Genomic DNA, 25239 nt, shown 5'->3' with positions numbered 1-25239 from the left:
TATTTTCAAATTAGTTTTGAAAATAAGAACTAACATACCGATGAGTTCGATAAACAGTTTTCCTTTCTTCTTAAACTCAACCCATTTGTCAGCAACAGCTGGGATACTTCTCAGGACAAACATCTCAGCAGTGATGAGAGACTTGAGGGCATCAATCATCCATTGTGGGTCCAACACAATGTTCTCTTTCAATATGTCGATGCTGTGGATGGTACACAAAAGACTATATGATACACAAGTTATAATCTGTCAACTTGTGCTTTTGTTTCAGATTAAATGAAAACATTGAATCATAATTATGAAATCATGAAACACTGTGACCTTCCTTACATGCAAGATGTAAGTAACTTGGCAAAGAAGTCTGATAGAAAATCACATACAGACTAAAATACATCTTGCAATCAATAGTACTCAACACAAAGTATCAAATAAAGGTTACAGTTACCACTTTTACACGGTGCACAACAATTAGAACCTTTCAGGATGTATACAAACAACATGCATACCCATCACGATCCTTTCATTTATAGTGTACCTCTTCCAGGAAAGTATGAAACTTTATGTATACAAACAACATGCATACCCATTAAGATCCTTTCATATCTAGTGTACCTCTTTTAGAAAAGTATGAAACTTTATGTATACAAACAACATGCATACACATCAAGATCCTTTCATTTCTAGTGTACCTCTACCAGCCCAGTATGAAACTTTACTGATGACAATATATAAACTACAGGTATACCTTCAGGCTCATTTCATTTCTACTGCATCACTGCCAGCCTGTATGAAACTTGATATATAGAAACATGCATACCAATCACGATCCTATGATTTCTAATGTATATGTACAAGCCACAATATGATACTCTCTTTCTCAGACCTAGGAGAAGTGAATGCAGGACAACTCCACCAGTCTGTTTCTCTTCAACCACAACACAAGATGTGTATGACGTTTATAACACACAAATCAATAAAGTTGTATATCATAATCTAGTACAAATTATTTCCCTTGTATAATGGCCATAATATTATTATAGTCTTAATTTTCAGGACAAACTCATTGTTACTATTGGCACAATATTATTTCCCTATTAACATACCACTTTTTGGAGAATGACATTCAGTGAAAACTTTTGTAAGATTTTATGTTTGAATTCAAATGCTAACTAGATAAAGATTTCAAATAATAATTATAACACATAATTAAACTGGCATCAAAACAATATCATGTTGAATTGAATTAAGTGTGTCAAGTATGTCAGGCTGGTACTCTGAGCGACTCTGAGAGACTACAAACTTAGGAAGTCTCTAGGACTGTGTAACTAAGGTTTGAGTTAAGCAATTTAGTTGGAATAATAGTGAATTGAACTGAGCTCATGAAGTTGTGATATTAATGCTCACAATAACTTGGACAATATAGTATCTTTTGAAAACTTAATAAATTATGTCCATGACCTGTTGGTTTAAGCAACTATTACACTGATATGAATGGACCGTTGGATACTATCAAGTCAGCAGGGACACTGCTCGGGGTATTACACTGATAAGAATGGACCTTTGGATACTGTCAAGTCAGCAAGGACACTGCTCAGGGTATTACAATGATATGAATGGACCGTTGGATACTATCAAGTCAGAGAGGACACTGCTTGGGGTATTACACTGATATGAATGGACCGTTGGATACTATCAAGTCAGCAAGGACACTGCTCGGGGTATTACACTGATATGAATGGACCGTTGGATACTATCAATCAGCGAGGACACTGCTTGGGGTATTACACTGATATGAATGGACCGCTGGATACTATCAAGTCAGGAAGGACACTGCTCGGGGTATTACACTGATATGAATGGACCATTGGATACTGTCAAGTCAGTGAGGACACTGCTCGGGGTATTATACCGACATGAATGGACCGTTGGATACTATCAAGTCAGTGAGGACACTGCTCTGGAAGAATTGGATATAGCAGCTTCTTAAGAATGTTCTGGGGTTACGTTATTGAACTGCTGAATTATGGAAGTGTGACAAGGAACTAAACTGAGCATGTTAAGTTGGTCAGGAAAACGGGTACAAAGATTTGAAAATTTTAGCAGTTTTTTTAAACAGTTTCAGTTATGTTTATGAAGTGATGAATTAAACAATAGTAAAATGCAAAAAAACAACCCCAAAACAACAAAAAAACTACGAATGAACTTAATCTATAAAAGATCAGATTTGGATTTAAAACTAAATTCGATCACATTTAGCTTCAGAAAATAATTGAAACAAGAAATTAATAGAATAAAAAAATTGTCATCAAGTATAACACTCACTAAGACCATGCAACTAGTAGAAAATCTCCACAATAAATATCACTGAGTGCTTCAAATAAACTTCAAATATTTACACCTTGAAGTATTGCCCACAGTTCTAAACTTTATACAACAAGTTTATAAAGTATGAAAGATACTAAAAGTGTAATCAAAATAAAATGGTTTCAAAACAATACAAAGAAAAGTAATAAAGTAAAAAGGTTAATACAAATTTAATCAAAACTAAACCAAAACTAGTGTGAATCATTTTGAAGCTGAGTCCAATCCCCATAAACAGCTCACCTGCCTGCAATGAAAGTCACCATACTTATAAACCCATAACTCCAACAAGCACAAGTAACTATGACAACAGTAAGCAGATCATACTGAATTTTCACAGATTCTATCTAAAATTACAAAGTTGGAATTTTACACATTATAGTAAAATTATAGCTCATATACAATTGTAATTCTGTCTTGTCAAATACAAATGTTTACGTATGATATTTTAACAAGAATCAAGTCATGAACTTTTGTTAAAAGTGTAATTAAACCCAAAAAATGCAACTGATTTCTTCATACTTTCAGCACGGAAAAATTGATTCTGATTTTGTAATACACAGTAACAAAAGCATGCATTATTTTGTAATACAAGCAGTTTAAAATCTTAATTGATTAAAACAATTTGTCAAAAAGTGTTGAAAAAAATAAAATCAGCTCTGGCAATAAAACCAGCCGAGATAAACTGCCAAACATATGAGGCAATCCCCATGCACATGAAATAAAATACTGAGATGGATTACCTTTTCAATTCATTGTTCTAAATAACATACCCAAAAAAGGTTCTGTTTAAATGAAAACAAAGCAGAAGGAAACATACCAGTCTTAAATTATCAAGGAAACTAGTAATCACGTTTATCCTGCCATTCTCTCATAACAGATATGATAATGTGTGATGTCCACATAAATTTAGGTGGCAGGGTCCAGTTTTGTAAATTGGCCCCATGGTAAATTTCTTAACTTAAGGCTATGGTGCGACCTGTTTAGCAATATTTGCTTACTATTTAAAGATATGCATATATTTGTAACCTAGGTGGCTTGGATGACAACTAATTTCAGTTGTATCCACCTGTTTAGTAAACGATGTTTTACAGAACTGTCATCTAGAAAATGGGCTTGTGTTTGCACTGTGAGCATCAGAGGGTGTCAAAAATGACTTCCAGAGATGAAAATTGCAGGTAGAAATTTGGGGTTGGGGTACGTAAACTTCTTCTGCTATGAACTGCCATTGACTTTTCTGGTCAAGTGGCTAATACTCTTATGCTTTGTTTTAATATAGGTACCTAAAAATATGGACTTTTTTTTTACTTCACTTGTGTATTTGATTTTTTATGATTTTTTTAAATACTAGGTCACTGATTGCTGCATTAAATTTGTACATAAAAACTGGCCCAAGCCCCCTTAAATACAAGTCATCTCCATTCTGACTTAGTTACCTCCCTTTGACTCGGGTAATAAAATGCTTTTATTTGCTCAGAGACGAAACAACACACAACCTCACCTGAAGTAAAGGACTGTCCCAATATCATGATGAAATCGAAGAAACAAATCGAGTTCATCTATAGATATAGGAATACCTCCTGTCTGGTTCAAGTCTTTCAATAGGCTGAGAGGAATCACCTGTAGACACAAAGGAAGGTTACGATTAAGTTTCATAAAGGTTATTATTTTCTTCATTCATTTGATACTGGTTATTTTCTTTTGAAGAAAATATAGTTTTCTTTCATGAACTTCATTTGCAGATTTGACAAATATCACAAAATATACAATTATGTGAAAATATTTTCGTTCTCATTAAAATGGAAAAATGAGTCAGTACAAATTTATCATCTTCAAAATGCACGCATTTTCTTTAACATAATTTAGTTACTTCTGATTATGCTGTACAACTATGCCTAATTGTAAAATCTATGTTTAAATGTCCAAATGTCTCACATATTACATTTGTGTGGAAAAACAAGCATATCCAGCTACAAAGACACCACTATACAGAGTTTCTGACTTCAAATGTGCTTTCAAAGCTCTAATGATATCAACAAAGCAAAAACTTGTGCTTCATGTAATAGCAAGCAATATGTTCCCAACTTAAGATTTGAAGTTCTTGAAAGTCTATCTCTCTCTTATTATCACACTAAAAACCATGATCTCTCTCTCTCTCAGTACAGCAACCATAAAAAATATTCATACATTAAAAAATCACTGTGTAACTCAGTGAATCATTAAAACGAAAGTCATAATGTCATAATTATATGCAAACTAAGCCACAGTGTTATAATTATGACAGACTACAAGCAAATCCTGCCAAATCTACATTATGGAAGAAAGTTCAATTATCATATCAGACTTTAGTCTAACAAAACAAAGTAAAAATATATATATATATATATATATATATATATATATATATATATACATGTATATATATATATATATATATATATATATATATATATATCAATTAAACACTATAAAACCTATAAAAATATACATATTCCCTACATAATTTTGAACATTTAATGCCAGGTGTGATATACAAGACAAGAAATTGAGACTGTGGCATAAAATAAAGGAAAAATATCATTAAATTTCATTATGTTAAGAACCCATGTAAACTTATTTTGGATAAAGTGTTGGTCTCCATACCTTGGGAATCTATCACATATTACTGAATACAAGTTATTCCTCTAAATCCAATACGTAAAGATGTGTCATATTTTTAGTCATGTTTGTAAATATGTACCTTCACTCCAGCTGCCCTCAACCTCATCAGCTCTTGTTCCAGAGGGATCCACCGTGCAGGTGTCTTCTCTCCCCAATATGGCTGCTTTGATGCCACCTCTATAATTTTCCTCTTTAAATCCTCTAGTTTTATGTCCATGACAGTGTTGTCAATGGCAAAATCTTCATCAACCAAGTGAAACCTGCTAGGTTTGTCTATTAGACAAGAGCGGATGGCTCTGAAGTATCTCTCACAGATTTCACGTACCTCATGATGGCCACTCTAGAAATAAAAGTAGATTCGTAAAATGTAAGTAATGGCAATGTCACCTACTTTATCAATGATATCAATATTTATAGACTCTCCATGCCTATTCATCATAATTTATACATGTTCAAGGGCTGGCAACATCTGATTTTATTCTGAACAATAAAGGGGGAACAACTTTTCAATTTCTCATAGTACTACCCTCGCTTATGCTGCAAAATGTGTTTTTGGACACTAGCAGCAGAGGGGGGGAACAGACCACTTAAGGGAATGGTCACCTTGTGTTTGGACCAAAAAAATAATGACACTTCATAGAGGTCAAATACCACGTCTACGATTATTGTTTGTCCCCAAAATAATTGTAGACAAACCCCCTCTGCTGCTCAATAATCCTGGGAATCTTCATCTGAATCTTGGGAATCTTCATCTGAATCCTGGGAATTTATTCTATGTTTCAAGTAATATTCAAGTTCTGATGGTGGTTTTTCTATTTTTGGATTTATGTTCTTTCTTTTCCTGTAATATATCATTAAACTTCTGTATCGATCTCCACCGCAATTTTTGCAAATCTGATATAATCCTCTAACACCGTTGTTACATCCAACACATCTTCGTGGACCAGCATGAGGGTTTTTCTTTATAAGATAATTGTTTTTTGCAATATTCTCCATGACATTTTTTATCACATTTATTAGTGGTTCCTTGACGCAGCCACGCACAATTGTTCATTATATTAATGATATCTTTTTAATTCAGTTTAATTTTATCATCACCCCTGTTATCCAAATATTTTATCAAGTCCAATACGATATCTTGTTCTAGGATCGTGTACATTTATTGTTATAAACCCATGCGGAGTAGCTTGCGCTCGTAAAAAGAAATTTCTGAATTTAATTATATCCATGTCACCGCTGCACCAGGTTTGATGAATATTTCGCAACGTATGTGTGTCTACGCCATTAAACACAACTAAAATATTACAATTATCTCTGATCACTTTTGGTATTTGTGTGTATCGTTGAGTAACATAAATAACATCGGTATTTTTATGTCTACCTCGAGAAAAAATCCTGGCTGGGTTTGATTGTTTGTCCAGCATCACATCGTCATATACAACTAAATTATTAATAAGTCCGTCTATGGAATCAACTGATGGTGCTTCATCAATATCGGTTATAAACTCGATAACGTCGTTAGCGTTTTCATTAAAATCCTTAAGTACATTATAACATCGCTGATCATCAACTGACGGGGCTACCAAATATAATTTATCCCACTTTAACCATCTCATTATAAGATTAAGTAACAACTGTGTCTTTCCACTTCCAGATGGTCCTATTATTATCATTCTGATGGAATTTGGTAACGCAGGATGGTGCTTGACAGGTTCTTGTTTTCTTGTCGCTGAGAAATCAATTATATCCATGTTTTATAAAATATCTATGGATTTATATTGCTTACGCTGTAAAGTTAAAACTCCAACCACTGATTTAGCTACGGTTATAACAAAAAATAAAAAAATAGCATATGGTGGAAAATGTTCTATATGCGGTAGAAAGAAATTTTCGTTTTTACCTAATAGGCGCGGTGGTGATATTGCAAATTTGATGTCAAAGTTTCCAGGTACTCCATGGGCTAAATACTCGGGAGAAAAACATCTACCAGGATATAATTATTGTGGCCCTGGTACTCGACTCAATATCAGGCTTGATAATCAGGATCAACCAAAACCAGGCGAAGAACCAGTAAATGCTATTGATCGAGCTTGTCATGTTCATGATGTAGCTTATAAGAGTAAAAATCTACAAAATAGGCATATTGCAGATGTGAAATTAATTCATGCGTTAAATGCTATAAAAAATAATAATATCAAAGAAAAATTAGCTAATTGGTTAGTAAAATCCACGATGAAAGGTAAATTAGCGCTAGGGGCTGGTAATATATAAATGGAATCGATTTATTATTCACCAATTGGATACTGGAAGGGTAAAGCAGCAATTAGTAAACTCGCTGATGCAGCAGCGGTTAAACATTCTACTGCTAAAGCGTGGTTGTCCAGGCAAGCAATATGGCAAATTTATCTACCACGTCCTAAGCAAATTCGATTTGCTCATTTTAGTGTCAGTGTTCCTAATGAGGTTCATCAAGCTGATATTTTGTTTTTACCACATGATACTGTACGTAGAAAAACGTACAAATACGCGCTAACTGTTGTTGATGTTGCAAGTAGATATAAAGATGCAGAACCGTTAACGACTAAAACAGCAACTGAGGTAGCCGACGCGTTTAAACGAATTTATCAAAGAGGTGGTGGATCACAAAGTGGTCTACGATGGCCACAGCTGCTACAGGTTGATCCTGGCAAGGAATTTCTTGGTCCAGTATCATCGTTGATGAAACAACATAATACCAAAATACGACGAGGACATACTGCAATTCATCGTGATCAGGCAATTGTTGAGTGATTTAATCAAACACTCACTGAGCGGTTATTTGGATATCAGTACGCGAAGGAATTTATTCAGGATACGAGATCTCGTGAATGGGTGGCAAGATTACCAAGTGTGATAGCTGCATTAAATAATGAGATTACTCGAACGACCAACATGAAACCTATTAATGCAATTACAAGCGCGCACATACCTACACAACAACGTGATTTTTCAGCACAACCATTATTAGGTAATATCACTGTTAGGTACTTATACGAGCCCGGTGAACTTGAAGGCGGTAAAAAAAAGAGCAACTGATCCTATTTGGAGCGTTACCACGCATAAGATATCCACCGTGACAAGATCCTCAGGTAGACCCGCAATCTACAGACTGGATTCGGCTGCTCCTCAACGTGGATTTGTGCGTGAACAATTACAGATAATTCCCGATAACACACAATTACCACCAAAATCACTTCGGTGATTTCGATCACTTAACTAGCACCCAAGGCGCTGGCGCCTCTACGTCGATTACATTCAAGACAGGTCAACATTATATTTTATCGTGTATGACCAAGATTGTTATTTTTTCTATCTACGGTAAATTGTCTTGGATCATTTTTCAGATACCGCCATAGCATTATACAATTACAACTTGCGCAATGATTATTTTGTTGTTGTTTCAGCGCATTAATAAAATCAACATCAAGATCAAAATTGCGTTTATTTTTTTTATCACACTGTTCATAACCAGATAATTTTTTTCTTATTATATCACCGTCAACATCATCATCATTAATCACTGACGAGTCCATGACGATTCGTCTCAATTGAGATATTTTTCTAACTCGAGACACTGCGAGATAAACCAAGTTCGACCATTCGATGTGATCATCAACGATCCAAACAACTGTATCAGTAATAGTTAATCCCTGAGATGAATGAATCGTCATCGCGTATCCAAGCGTCCATGGGGATTTATCAGCACGTAGAGCATCTTCAACAACATCAACATCAACTGCAACAATATCGTTCAATACAAGATTCTGTTTCCTCTTTGACTCTCCTGGTATATCAACGTCGATATTTTGCCGTCGCGTATCTGCTGGTCGATAACATAACGGAACTGACAATGTTGGAAACTTTTCTCGTTGTAACTGAAACAATTCCCGTTGAAGCTTATCACGAACTATCTTTCTGCTTGCAACTATCAAATCGTTTGGTCGCCACGTTTGCAGAAAGTCTTTCATGGGTGTTTCTGAAATTATTTCACGCATTATTTCACATTGAATTTTATTCGGTTGTAGTCTGATTAATTTTTTAAATTCCTTCAACGCTGCATCAAGTGCTCTATGATCATCAGATACTTCTTCAGCGTGGTCAACGAAATTTTTCAGCCAATCATGTGGAGATGGTCCAGCTACGGGTGGTGGTTGACCATGATCGCCGCACATTATCACGGCAGTATTTCTTATTAACAACCAATCAAGAAATGTTTTTAATGTTTCTAGCAGTACAGTGCATATCTCATCCCATATTATGATCCTTGGAATGTATTTCTCTCCCATCCTTAAAGATGTCCATGTATCACCCTTCCATCGGAAAAAGCTGTGATAAGTACAGGAATTAACACCGTGTTGTTTCATCTCTCTCGCTAGTCTATGTGTAGGTGTTAAAACAATCATATCTGAATTCTGAAATAGTTCGATAGCTCGAGTGGTTTTACCAGAACCGCCAGGTCCATTTAGGTAAACCGTTTTGTGTCTAGTTATTGGATCGTATACCGATGGTAACAACGAAGCTGTCAACGTTTGATATTTTTACAGTAAATATCTTTAACGCAACATCAGCGGATTCGGAATAATCGAGCATATATTCATTTTTTATTCTCACGAACCCCACGATGTATGAGTGCCTATGTTTAATCCTTCTAACAGTATTGGAATGTTTTTTATTTATATAAAACGAATCAGTAGCAACTCTGACGGCATGCGCAGAAACCTTATTTATCATCGATAATAGATTTATTGAAACATACGCGAGCATCGATGATCTTAAATGAGTATATTGAGGTGACTCACCGTCCATGTAGCTCACAATTGTACCTAGTTTATTTCCATTTGACAAGAAAACTGTTTCTCGACTTATAAACGTGTTCTTGTTCATTGTATCAACGATTATAAAATCTAACTCAGTATCGTCCATGATCAATCTTGCACAATGTCGTCTGTGATCATATGCTGCTCCTTGTGTAAACTTGCCAATTATTTTTCTACCAAGATCCTTCGAATCGGTTTCGTCCGAATGTGGTAACCAAACCTCGGTTTGTTTTCGATACGATATAATTGCTTCACTTACAATCAACCGTGTTAATATCGTATAATCAAGGCATATACCGCAATAGTACTATAGGTGTCCACATTTTTTCTGAAAAATGTTTTCCAAACCAAACATAACAAATTGGATGAAGTCCTTTAGACATTTCGAATGACTCAATACGAGCAAATCCAGTTAGGTCAAAATCCGGTAATGGTCCATTTATTGATACTCGCGTCATTTCGTGCGTCGGATGACCGAATCGCTCAAAATACACAGAACAATCTCCGTATCCAAGAAAACTTCCTGGATAACACGCAACCATATCAACTGAAATAACATCTCTGTGATCGTATTTAGTATTCCACAATCCGCCGTGTCCATATTCGACGCAACTGGATACTATGTCATTGAGAAAATCAAACCGAGTTGGTTTCCCACGAATTTTTCTTTCTAGCAAAATGAGCCGTAACTGACGGAACAGTAAAACAGCTGCTCAATAATTCGTCAGCGTCATCAGTATATTGCAGTGCAAGATTTTTCATTTTTTCGTGAAGAGGATTTGTTCGATAAATAACGCCATTTGGTCTCACAAACTGATCAAATTTTATATCTGACTCGTTGTTAGAACTCTGAAATAACCATACTGACACAGGATCATTTTTACTTATTTCATTAATAAAATCAAACATACCTCCGGGATAACATTTAACAGTTCGATTTCGTGGAAACACTGTTACTGCGTTGGTCCACGCGTGTGCGTTATGATCAATAATTGTAATTGAGGCTCCTTTCGATTTATATTTTGATTCATACAAATCTCCCGTTATCGTCGCTACGGTTATTGGAAATTTTAATATTTTTCCTAAGCCAGCTACATCTTTGATAGACGCACCGGTATCTTTAACCCATATCTCCCCACGTGTTTATTATTTTACGTCTTTTATCCATTAGACCGTTTCCACAGGCCGCGTTTGTAAAATGTTCTGTTACTCGTTCAGCCACACAATTTATTTTTGAAAATTTCATCGGTTATAGTTTATTAACGCTGGGTTTTTCATTTATCACATAGATTCCATAAATAACCGCAGTCACAGGATATGCTCGTTCATAATATGGTTTGTCAATGCCAGTCAATAGACTGGTTTGGAATTTCTACTTAGTACGACAGTTTTTTTATTACCATGGACAGGATCATATTTGTCACGGATAATCCAATCATCTGTTTCTGTCAACACGACGAATTTTATTCTGAAAAGATACTTGCGATTATCAAGATAGTTAATGATAATTGCTGTTCGTTTGTCGTTCATCATAGCGTTAATGATATTTTTGTTGCGTATAATCTTGAACGTTGACCAGTGATGAGATGCACCATCTGCGTGAAATTCTTTCTTGGCGTCGTGAATTTTATTAATCAAACCTCTGTTTTTCGGATCAACAAATCTCGTATCGGTAGGCCAGGAGATATTCTGTCAAGATTAAATCTATTTCCACTTAAGGTTTTATTCGGGATAATCTATTGAATTCGTTCATATTATATTCAAACAAATATTTAAATAAAGAATATTATGTATACAATGTCTCAATGCAAATGGCTCATGGTGGGTTCACTAACTCGTTGTAATAAATCTTGCAAAAAGGAATTTTGCGGACAACACATGCAGTGCGTTAACCGTGAAGCTTAGGACCAATACCATGTCTGCAATGTGGTGCTGGAGTGCGAGGAAAAACAGAATTATGTGGAAAGTGCGGTGGGTAAACGATACAGAGAGGCTTAAAAGATATTATGACAAAAAAAATAATAATAGTTGAAAACGCCATAAAATCCGTTGGAGGATTATCTAACTAAGTTTTCAGACAAACAATGATTTACACAAATAATATTATCATATATGGAGCAAAATGAATTTATCCAACATCCTGTCATCAAGAATTACGAATCAGATATTAATGGTATGATCAGACACTGCAGGTTAAAAAGACTGGTTGGTTATATTACTAATGTTGGTTATCTAATGTTCACATGCGGGGGGGGGAAAGAAACATTATCTGTGTCATAGATTTACGTATGAATGTTTCTTCGGAGTGATCAAAGATGGTTTTGTTACGATCATATTGACGGGGATCCTCAAAACAACTCCTTATCTAACCTTCGTGTTGTCACGCAAAGCGTGAACTCTGCACGTGGTAATACTGGAAGATGTAAGACAGTTTCCAGAAGGGTAGTAAAGTCCACAAACATAGAAACCGGTGAAGAAATTACATTTCAGTCTATGAGCGCGGCTGCGAAATACTTTGATGTTAATCCGCGTTTGGTACAATTTATCGCAGAAAATATAACCAGATCTGCTTTCTCAAAAAAATATAAACAGAAAATCACCTTTCAGTATCAATAATTATCATCTCTACTTCGAAGATCTATTTTTTGGGGGGGTCAGAAATTATCATTATTACACTACTTATTTTTTGGTTCATGAAGGAAGGTAATCATATACAACATCCAAGGTCTGTGATGATACCCGTTATGATTTCTAACTTTACAAAAATATACAGTTCGTGTATTTTTCTGTTCTTTTCGTGAAACATTTAGAACAGCGCAGCACGTAGAATACAGTATATTTTATCTAACCTACAGAAAACCGTCATGTATATTCCAGCTTACTGAGTGCAGAATCCAGCGTCTAGTCTGTATCGATCGTGGGGTTAATTTTAGATCTACAGTACAGCACAGGGATCCTGCGTGCATTTACTCGATTACAGAAATACATGCATATAGTATTTGGAATTAAAAATCAGTTGCATTTTCCTTGTTCAGTGCAGAAATATAATGCGAGATTGTGTACGTGTGTATTTATGCGCATGTGTATGGTTCGAGTAATATTAGCAACTAAATACTCCCTTGACTATGACACGGATTTACGAGTGGGAAATCTCGTAAATATATTTTCTCCACTGAACAGTTATAGAGAGGATGGAAAATCTCGTAATTGTCATAGGAAGGATGGAAAAATCTAGCAGTTATGTTATAGGAAGGATGGAAAAATCTAGCAGTTATGTTATAGGAAGGATGGAAAAATCTAGCAGTTATGTTATAGGAAGGATGGAAAAATCTAGCAATTGTCATAGGGAGGATGAAAAAGTCTAGCAATTAGATGATGTGGGGGGTGGAAAATTCCTTAATTCAGCTTTGTTTGGTGAAAATATATAAACGTATTTCTTGAATTCAGAATTGTATTATTCGAAATTAGTTTCTTTTCAGCTATATATTAACTTCCGAAACATATAGTGTTAGAAACATTCGATAGCTCAATCCGTATCGTATTGGACTGTGACGCTCGCGGTCCAGGATCGAATCCCATGACTGACAATTGGTCGGGTGGTTACGCATATTAGCGATTTTTATAATTAATTGGGGCACCGCCAGCCTCTCTCCGCGAGAAACACCACCCATATATCAACTGGTGGTTGATACATGTTTTGTACCACCCACGGGTTGATTATTTGGTGGGTTCTCAGCGGAGAAAATGGCCTCTTCATTCATTCATTTCATTATATATATTTCATTTCATTCATTGCATACTTAATGAACCTGCTAAAAGACTCGAATAGAGGTTCATTCATAATATATGTTTGTGCTGTCCTTAACTCATTCATTGCATACTTAATGAACCTGCTAAAAGACTTGAATAGAGGTTCACATTTCATGATATATGTTTGTGCCGTCCTTGAAACATCCCGACGAACTCGCTAAAGACTCGCTAGGGGTTTTAAAGGGATAATTTTTTTTTTATTTTAAAGATTTATATACTAAATAATGAACCATGAAAATATCAATGATGTAATTGTTGCTATTAAAAAATTGAAAAAAGATGGAGTTAATATATCTAATGAACTAAATCCTGAAAAAATAATTTCTGATTTTGAGATTTTACAAGAACGTAAAAACCAAGGAATACACACACTATCATCTGAATACAAGCTCATGAAACGGATTCAGGCGGCAATGTTTCAGTCGCTAGCTACCGTAGAAGATAATCAGGTGAAGGAATTCATTCCTCTCTCTGCCGCAGTAGAAAGAATTAGATCGCTGTTATCCCACGAGTACGAGGAAAAGAAAACAATTAGTACTCGCATAAGACTATTGAGAAAACTTATGTTAGCGAGCAACCCCGTCCAAAGTAATAATTCTGGTGAAAATAATTCGCTCTGACCACGTGCAGATTATATTTATTTCTGAGATTATATTTATTTCTGAGATTTTTGTTTTTCTGAAATTATATTTTTTCTTAAATCATATTTATTTCTGAAATTATATTTTTCCTGAAATTATATTTTTTCTGAATTATTATTTATTTAGTAATTTTGATGGGTTAGTTGGTACTTAGATTTATGTAAAATGATCGATTTTACAATTTTGATGGGTTAGTTGGTACTTAGATTTATGTAAAATGATCGATTTTACAATTTTGATGGGTTAGTTGGTACTCAGATTTATGCAAATCAATCAAATTTGCAATTTTGATGGGTTAGTTGGTACTTAGATTTATTATTTATTCTGAATTATTATTATTTTTTCTGAATTATTATTTTTTCTGAATTTGATGGGTTAGTTGGTACTCAGATTTATGCAAACCAATCAATTTTGCAATTTTGATGGGTTAGTTGGTACTCAGATTTATGCAAATCAATCAAATTTATAACTCTGATGGGTTAGTTGGTACTCAGATTTATGCAAATCAATCAATTTTGCAATTTTGATGGGTTAGTTGGTACTTAGATTTATTATTTATTCTGAATTATTATTATTTATTTTGAATTATTATTATTTATTTCTGAATTATTATATTTATTTCTGAATTATTATTATTTTTTCTGAATTATTATTATTTATTCTGAATTATTATTACTTATTTCTGAATTATTATTATTTATTCTGAATTATTATTTATTTCATAATTTTGATGGGCTGCTTGGTACTCAGAATCATGCAAACCAATAAATTTCATAATTTTGATGGGTTAGTTGGTACTCAGACTTATGCGAAATGATCAAATTTGTAATTTTGATGGGTTAGTTGGTGCTCAGATTCATCATTTTTTTCTGAATTATTATTATTTATTCTGAATTATTATATTTATTCTGAATTATTATATTTATTTCTGAATTATTATATTTATTTCTGAATTATTTATTTCTGAATTTGATGGGTTAGGTCGTACTTAGAATCGAAGATTCTTATTTATGTGAAATGATCAAATTTATAATTCTGATGGGTTAGTTGGTACTTAGAATCGAAGATTCTTATTTATGTGAAATGATCAAATTTATAATTCTGATGGGTTAGTTGGTACTTAGAATCGAAGATTCTTATTTATCATTTTTTCTGAATTATTATATTTATTTCTGAATTATTATTATTTATTCTGAGTTTGATGTGTTAGTTGATGACTCAGATTTATGTGAAATGATCAAATTTTCAGAAAAAAAAAAATATTCAAAAAAGATGAATTTTTCAACACAATTACCTCATCAGATATATTTTGCACCAATATTTTTATTTATTTATTATTTTTTTAAGTTGATCGACTTTAATACAGGAGTGTGCATAATTTAGAATCTGATCTCTGTCACAAATGATCTCAATAATATGTTCTCGACGGAGTTCATCTAACTTGATGTGTTAGTTGATGACTCAGATTTATGTGAAATGATCAAATTTTCAGAAAAAAAAAAATATTCAAAAAAGATGAATTTTTCAACACAATTACCTCATCAGATATATTTTGCACCAATATTTTTATTTATTTATTATTTTTTTAAGTTGATCGACTTTAATACAGGAGTGTGCATAATTTAGAATCTGATCTCTGTCACAAATGATCTCGATAATATGTTCTCGACGGAGTTCATCTAACTGTTCTTGTGTTAATAAGAAATCCTCGCTTCCGTATTCATCAAAAACTAAATTAACGTTAAATTGTTCTGTATTTTGTGAAAACGCTGTTCTGATGGCGTTTTCAAGTGCTTCTTTGTCATGTATAAAAACCATCACGTGCTGGTACATTATATAATATTTATTGGATTAATTTAGAATCGAAGATTCTTGATCAAAGATCTACGATTTCACATATAGATTTATTACAAGCTCTTCTCCACGTAGGTCAATTAAGCGATCAAGGTGGTCTGTGAGTTTGAAATTTATTCGTAACAAATACTGATTATGCGTGCGTAAATAAACAGGATTGGTTGGTACTTGCACGATCAAATACCCAGGGGGAACTTGTGGTGTAAATGTATATAAAATATATCCTTGTTGAGCTTGATTTGATTTTCCAAGATCTATTTGATAACTGCCTTCTATTACGTCACAAACTAGATTAACCGCGATTGTCGATGTTATATTAACGATTCCCGGAGATACGTGTCTTCCACCGTCGAGTGGATCAGTATTATATCTAAGAACAGTTGCTGGTGGGGCTATTTTTCTCCATGCATTAAGTATTTCAGAAAAACTTTCCGTGATAAGATCCCTGAGCGTTTTTCTTAATTCGTCGGTTTCAAATACTGGTAGTGTAAAATGTAATAATTCTGCTTCAGTTATTTTATAATGATCAATGCATGCTTGTTTGAAAATATTTTCTTTTCCTGTATCTGTATAAACATGAGCATTTATTGCCTCAATAATATCCTGATTAAAATATTTAAGATCTAATATAATTTGATTTAAATGTTGTATCGTTGCAATGATCTGATGTCTTAGATCGTCATTAGGATACTCCAGGATATAGTTTTTAAACAACTGTGATAGTGTCGTTAATGTAGTTGTGTATTCAGTTCTAATTCTGTTAGCATGTAATCTGAAATCTTCTTCAAAAACGATATAAGTTAAAGTTTTTCTATCAAGATTAATGATAGAAAACGGTAGTAAAGGATATTCTTTACCATCTTTCAAAACGTAAACCCTACCACCCCATGGATACGAATCTCGGTATTCTGGAGTTGTTATAAACCTGGCTTCGTCAGTAAGAAATTCAATTAATTTTGGTTCTGGTGGTCCTTCATATACCGGGGGAACATCAGGCCAACCTAGTACGGATCTGATTGAAGATTGATAAATATCAACGGCATAATCAGGAGAATGTATCTCTACCGTCGAGGACAGCGTCGGCTCATGAATATTAATCGATATTTTTGCTTCCTTTCCTGTTATTGATTTTATTCTACGTTGAAATTCATCATTGATCTCCTCGATCTCATAACTACCAGTGGGTATTCCAACAACAACCCAGTCAGGCGTTCCATCGGGTTTGTTTTTATTAGCAAATACGAGCGAATTATTTGCTGGTGTACCATGAAATGATTTTGATCTGATATTTGGCCAGCTGTAATATACCCGTAATTGCGCTAGTGCAATTTCATTAGCGCGAATTGCAGTTGGAAAATTGATATTAAATTCAGGATTAATAGAGCTTACCGAGATCATCGTTGTCTTGTGCGGGGTTGTGTTAGTCACGATCTGCTGGAGTAATTCCGTCATTATTAATACTTGTATCTTTAATACCGATACCTTCGTCGTATATTTTAGTTATCATTGAAAACTCGAAATCAGATATAATTCCATCACTGAGACTCGCTGATAACAACGAGGATAATTTCGAGTATGCTACCGTCGCTGTGTGCAATTTTATTATGTAATAGGATAATTTTTCGTTCGTGCAAGTACATATTTTTTTTGCGATGATATTAAACACACCTGCAATAGTTGTTGCTGCTGAAATACAAATAGTTACAGCTACTGGTGCCATCATTGTCACCGCTGATAATATAACACCCGTTCCAGCAACAGCAGCGGATACTGAATAAATAATACATCAACGATACTAATCGTCGTCGATATTTTTTTACTTTTACTGTATATTGTTCGACTTGATCTTTTAGCGCCGCCTGCCATTCACGCGCTTGATTGTACCTGTATTGTGCACCGTCCATATATTTTTATGCAGTAACCAATTGAGGTGTTTCAGCTACAAATTCCAAACACCACCAGTAAGATGTTGCGGTTAATTTCTTATCAGCTGCTTCCAGGATAAATGTTTCTTCGGTTCCGCTATTTAATAAAATAGATACAACCCCGGAAAACCTGTCGGTGGAATGACGCCATGGAAACGTTGTAAATATCTCAAATCGCGCAGCACTGAACACGGACAACCTGTACACGCCAGTGACTGTTGCGGTATATTTGATTGTATTATTTTGCTGCGACCATGTTGCAAATCCCGATGATACCGTGCACACGATGTTTGTGATATGTCCGGGAGTTATTCCGGTTGGAATTTTAATCAGACCGGTTTTGTTAACGATCTCAGGAATTCCCGCTACGATGTTTTGCTGTGTTTGTTTGATCGTGTCAATGTTGGTCTTGATATCTTGCTGTGTTTGTTTGATCGTGTCAATGTTGGTTTTGATATTAACGAGTTTTATGTCAACGACAAACGGAGTGCCGAAGAATTCTTCTATGGTTCTTTGATGGACTCTGCGAAATCTTGCAAAAGCGCCCACGTGAACATCATACTCAGCCCGTAACGTGGATAATTTATTATCTACGGTGTCAACATACCTTTTCGTTGCAGCATCTTCACCGGATGTTGGATCTTTTAAAACCATTATTTTATTTCCGTACATGCTGAGTTCACCTGTCATTGTGTCACCGGTGTTTTTCACGCGATTAGCAACGCTTCTTGTAATTTCATCTCTGATGGTTTTAAACGATATACTTGAATCCCTGATTTTGCCGCTGTCAGTAAACACAGGAATATTATCTGTAACTGCACCGAGTACTCGTCGAACTATATCATGCCATCTGATGTTGCTCGTTTTTAGTTTACCATGTCGATCCTGAAAAATAACAACCTCATCTGGGTCAACTCCAGCCAGGTTCATAATATCAGCGAGGTCATCCTTAGTCGCGTACTTTGACAAATCAACGTCGCCGGATGTTCTTTTAACACGTGAAGAAGATCTTCCGTAAATATCAACCATTATAATAAGACCTGTTGTTTAAAACGCTTTACGCGCAACGAAGCGGTTGCTTGTATAATCATGCACGACTTTATGTGGTGGTTTGGATGATTTTGATATAGCGTTAAGTACATTAATTACTTCACGGCCGCATATTGGTGGATCTGTCATTGTTTGTGTGGGTAGCGTTGAATACCAAACTTTACAACCAGAGGTTGCTGCGTGGAGTGGTGCAACATACTTGATAAATTCAACAGGTGGAGCTAACCCGTATGAATCAAAATAAACGATTCCACGTGGATCAACCGCGTATGATACCCAATGAGTACCAGGTCCAGAACGTTCATCGAGATTAATAATACCTGTTTCTAGTTTGTTTGGTTGTTTTGGTAATTGATCTCGCATGAAAACACCTCTGAAGTTTTTTATTTTTAATCGTTTAGCAGCATCAAGTAAATCAAAATATGATGCTGGAACGTCTAACGTGGAAGCCTCAGACCCTTTCCCCAACGAGATCCTGGCAATCTTAGGCCGCGTCCCTTTTTTTTTGTATCCATTTCCTGTTGCTTTCTTTAGAGCCATTCCAGCAGCTGTTCCAACAGCACCTAACGCGGCTGCTTTTGCTACGGCTGGAGCAGCAGCAGCTATTAACGCTGGAATAGCCGCAAGAAGTGGAAATATACCACCGGTTTTAACCATGTCTTTGATGGCGCTCGGGGAAAGATGAAATTGAACTCCAGTTTTTGATTCCAGGGCTTTATTGAAATGTTTAATCTGATTATTTGTCAACGATAATTTGTTTGGACCACCACCAATTTGATCTCGTTTTAGTGATATTTTAGTTCCACATTTGTTGGTGGTTTTTGATTGAAGTTTTTTGACCTGACCAGGAGTCAGAGTAACATTAACATGACCATACGACATTTTTATATAAAATATATTTTTCTAAATAACACGATTAAAAATTTTCCACTGGTGCATCAACGACCCTCATTCGACCACTACCACCTTCAAGTAACATGGCTTTATCGCTAAGTATGACCGCGATTGCTCTGTAGAAGGCACCAGCACCTGGTGGGTTAGTAACACGAGCTCGAAAGTGTATATCAACGACAGATTGTTTGGATAAATCAAGATGCTCCAGCGAAAAATAATAAATCGGATATAGACTTGTAAAATCTAATTGTGATATTTGCAAACCAGTATCTATATTTTGATCACGTCCCATGAATGACATTAAACGATGATATGCGCGCGCTACATGATTTTGATCAAAATTTAACAATATATCCTCGGCTGGTTCTTGATGTCCATTTATCCGTAAGAAAACTTCATTAACTCCAAGATTGTCAAATATCATATGTGAATGTTCTTGATTATTCGTCCGGTCATTATTTTGCAGCGCAATAAAAATATGTCGTGGTGAAGAAACACCCTGTTGTGATGCTATATGCCATGTAAATAAACCATTAACATTAATTTGAATAGCATCTGTGGTTACTGTTAACCATGATAGCAATGATTTACCGCCTTGATCCATAAAAGAGAGTAATTTTTGTTCCTCAGTAATAGATGGAGTCATTACTGGCATCCACAATGAAAGTTTTGACATATTTACTTTACCATCAGCAACACCAGCACCTCGCCAGATTGCATCATTATCATCACCTTTTCTTACGAGCACAATTGTGTGTTTAGCTCCAAAGATGACCTTTCTAACATTTCTGCAAAATCCAAAGATGTGAGATAATGAAATTGCACATGAAAAATTTCTATCATTTCCTGACAACGTTGCTGGGCGTGTTGCAAACCCTAAGTTGTAAGTCGCATTAACACTTCCTATAATATCAAAAGCAGCACCTGGTCTGTCTGCGTGCTCAAAGTCAGTCGGTTGTGGATCAGATGCAGTATCTCGTGGTGTCCGTATTTTAATATACTGAACATGATCAGCGTGGTTAGTAATATCTTTAGCAAATATGATTGTTGGACCGGCTGATCTTGTAAAGTCGTCAGAATATCTCGCTAGACCAATTATTGTTGTAGCAACATCAACATCCTTCTGAATCGATTCGATATTTTTTCCATCAATCATGTATGTGGCGCTATCAAACAACGCCATAATCCCGTTGTTGACAAAACCAACACGCAAATTAGCAGCATATGGCGTATTAGCTACAACATTCGTTACAAGTCTACCTTCTACTTCAATAAATGCCTCAGCGGGCAAGAAATATCTACTTGTATCATGAACCTGTAATTCGATTCTCCCCCGCTGATTTGGTTGTATTGCGTCATAAGAATAAAACTGATAATCACGTATAGATTCATACTTAAGGACAGGTGCCTCCATATCAAATGCTGGGTCTGATTCGCGCCTGAACATTTTTATTATAATTACCATTTTTTCAAATGATGATCATCGTCGACGAAGCCCGCTTCCTGCTATTAAATTTGCTGTTATATTTTTTTCTGCTTCTTCAGATATCGCCGCTAGTTTTTGATTTGCAGCCTGATTTATTATTCTGCTGACATCTGCTGGCATAATTTCAGTACTTGCCAGTTTTACTGGTGGTTGTTGTTTTCGTCGCAATAATCGTGCTAGTCTTTCTTTGATTGCCGAAAACGCCTTACCAGCAACATTGACAATTGCTCCAGGAGCTTTATCACGAACAATATCAATAGCTTTCATCGATAATTGTTTTGCAATAGGTGCTGCTTTTGGAGCTATCCTTGTAAATAATCCCCGCACAACATCACCAAGTCCATCTCCGTAAGTAGCTCTGTAGATTGGTAATCGTGAGTTCACCGCTCTGACCGATACGGATTTACGATGATTATTGTGTATGATCATCTTATTTTATTTACCATTTATCTAATCGCAGTGACTAATCATCAACGAGCTCATCAATAAGCTCTCGGTAAACGCCAATATCCATGACACCACCTTGAAATAATCGCCGACAAATATCAGATGCCTCATTAATTATTTCTGGTGAATTATTCCCGGCACGTTTCTCCCCTATAAGAACTTCTAACCGTGACACGTCATTGAGGATATTATCAGGACAAACAAAATTATTTTCTCCTGATGCAGTCAGGAACCCACTTCCTACAGCGCTTGGAGGATCATCGTCAGGATCTCTTTCTTTACCCAGTGAACGTAATTTCTCCTGTTGTTTAGTTTCTATATCTCTAAATATTTCTTCTTCTTGTTTCCATTTTTCTTCTGCTTTTCGCTTTATTTCCTTTGCAATCTGCTTCCTTTTCTCTCTAGATGGTTTTAACATCAATTGCTGTTGTTCTATTTGTTGCAGAGGTGAAGGAAGTTGATACTGAGAGAGTTGTTCCTGTTTTAGTTGTTTCATTCTCTCTTTATAAAGTCTTTTTACTTCTTCATGAAGACTTTCGTATTCTGGACCTCTAGCTTGTTTTTTGTTGTAATATACGCGATATATCCATTTAATAAAATTATCATCATTTATTTTTTCATGACCAGTTTTTAAAATACTAGATTTATTAAATATACCAGATAATATCATTTCAGGTAAATTTTTTTCTTCAGTATTTCTAATATCTTCGATAATTCCTTCGTTAAATCTTGCAATCAATTCTAAGTTTTCTCCTGCTGGTTTGGATTCAGATGCATGTTTTTTTCTCACGTCGGCGACTTCAGAACGAAGTTTTCCAATGCCTTCAAGTATTTCTTCACCGACAGGTGGAGGTTGAGCTGCAGCTATATCAGTTGGAAGATCTCGTAAAATCTTCTTTGTTTTTTTAGTTCTCGCTGCTATTTTTTCGGTTTGTTCTGCTGTTTGTTTTGATACCGGAAGAAGATCTTCCTTGATGATTGTTGTAACTTTCTCAGTAGCTGCAGTAACGGGTTTAAACAGTTTTTTAGTGTCTTCTTCGTACTCAATTTGTGCTTCTTGCTGCGCTTGTAGATTTTTTCTAAATGAATCTCGCACAGGAAGAAATTTTTTGATTGCTTCTAATCGTTCTCGAGCTATTCTTGCAGTATGAGATTCCGGATGTACCATTTTATTATAACATAATGATTTAATTATTATAGCAGCAGAGGGGGTTCGTCTACAATTATTTTGGGGACAAACAATAATCGTAGAAGTGGTATTTGACCTCTATGAAGTGTCATTATTTTTTTGGTCCAAACACAAGGTGACCATTCCCTTAAGTGGTCTGTTCCCCCCCCCCCCCTCTGCTGCTACACTGTTGTGTACACATTCTCATCCAATTTGCACATAATTCCAACCATGCAATTAACTCATCATTTTGTGACCAATGGCAGACCATTTTCAATGTTATTACAAACAGTATGTATGTATGTATGTATGTATGTATGCATATATGTATACTATAATTACTGTTATGCTGTTTTCATGTGCATACATAAGTAAATCCTATGATGTATTTGATTTTACAGTCATAAGCATGCTGTAGCTCTCAGCGGCCTCAAGGGAAATTAGTTACATGCTGAGGTACCAGCTAAAATAAAGAATTATTATCCTTTTTAAATGACAGTATTTGAGTATGAGTCTTTACTAGAAGTCTGAGAAGATGCTATGATGGCCACCACATTGGCAACATTAAATTGCTAGGTGACATCAGACTTATTTTACCTGGGATGAATGTTCCTGAAAAAAATAGACAGATTGACTGGCAGATGAACTAGTTCATTGACTAAGCGTCTCCACCCAATATCTGCCAAGGGGAAATTTTGTTACTAATGGGTACATAATTACAGGGTTCCTGCCACAAATTTTGATAAAGATTCAGACCTTTTCCAGACCAAAAAAAAAAATAATGTCCAGACCTAACCACGTGACAGGTTTATTGACCTAATTATAGCAACAAATGATTAATTTTTCAGAATTTTGGAATGAATAAAAATGAACTTTTTTTTGGGGGGGGGGGCCATATTTTGAGTGTTGAATCTAAAACTGAAATGGCTAAGTGACATCATACTTATTTTGCCTGGCATGAATGTTCCTGCCACATTCATGACAATTTTCCCAAATGAGTAGGATTATCAGTAAAACGATTTTCAATATGGCTACCCTTTTGAACATAATGAATGGCCGAAAGAGGCTATCGTAAGTTTAAATGAACCAGACCACAAGACTGAAGTTCCTCTTAAGTGTTTAGGAGTAGTATATAGCATTAAGGATGCTGGGCTCTAAGAAAACTAAGAGTCAAAAGCCATATCACACACTTTCTTCTGGTACCTGCAGGCATAAATAGTACATCTGAAAATACTAGCACCGTGTTAAAGCTGGAACTTGAATGCTCTATGAAAGTGGCGCCATAAGTTCAACCCTTGTTTCACGTAAACAGAAACTGTGAAAAATAATGGACAGATTGACTGGCAGATGAACCAGTTCATTGATTAACTGTCTCCGCCCAATATCTGCCAAGGGGAAGATTTGTTTTCTAATGGGTACTTAATTACAGGGCTCTTGGCACAAATTTTGATAAAGATTCAGATCTTTTCCAGACCAAAAAAAATAAAAATGTCCAGACCTATCGATGTGACAAGCTTATTGACCTAATGATAGCAACAGAAGATTAATTTTTCTGAATTGTAGAATGAATAAAAATGGACTGGTTTTTTGGGGCACAACTTGAGTGCTGAATCTAAAACTGAATTCATCTTTGTGATATTATTTCAGATAAATTCTCTGGAAGCATTGAGACAAATGCACCACCCACCATTTATAATATTTAAAGGCACATGACCATACTATATGGCTTGTTTTACTCCTGAGATATTGTTCTATGCATCAAACCATAATTGACTTTTCTGTGTTGCACCAAACTGAAGTTACTGGCTCCGAAATGAGTAATTTTTGAGACCTTTCAGTGCTGAGACAAGTCCGAGCTCATATGAATGTAAGTATAAAATTTTGAGCCAATCATATTTCGGCATTGATGTGTGTGCAGCATAGTTTACTTATTTTTAAAATAGAGTTTCTTGTATACGACGTATGTGCAGTGAAAAAGACAATGTCTAATTCTTCCATGGAATAAGAATTCCTAAAATTGAATCAAGTTAATGGTAAGTAGGAACTTACTTCTGCATCTACCACTGTTCTGTAATTAATGAAGGGA

General features: G+C 35.2%; 1 protein-coding gene across 2 annotated transcripts in view; it reads right to left on the bottom strand.

Annotated features, from left to right (window-relative positions):
• The window catches only part of LOC149774366 (uncharacterized), a 121343-nt gene that overhangs the window by 30996 nt on the left and 65108 nt on the right, over positions 1 to 25239 (bottom strand). For both annotated transcript variants that reach the window (XM_089945364.1, XM_089945366.1), the window contains exons 7-9: positions 5102 to 5362; positions 3863 to 3981; positions 39 to 202 (exon numbers count right to left, since the gene is read on the bottom strand). In XM_089945364.1, the coding sequence (XP_089801490.1) occupies positions 39 to 202; positions 3863 to 3981; positions 5102 to 5362 (544 nt within the window). The remainder of the gene's footprint in view (positions 1 to 38; positions 203 to 3862; positions 3982 to 5101; positions 5363 to 25239) is intronic.

Source organism: Sinohyriopsis cumingii, unplaced genomic scaffold (genome assembly GCF_028554795.1).
Source record: "Sinohyriopsis cumingii isolate HCF-2022 unplaced genomic scaffold, ASM2855479v2 utg000305l, whole genome shotgun sequence".
In the NCBI taxonomy this organism is placed as follows: Eukaryota; Metazoa; Mollusca; class Bivalvia; order Unionida; family Unionidae; genus Sinohyriopsis; species Sinohyriopsis cumingii.
Note: the sequence above shows the minus strand (reverse complement) of the source record. Positions and strands in the feature narration are given on the sequence as shown.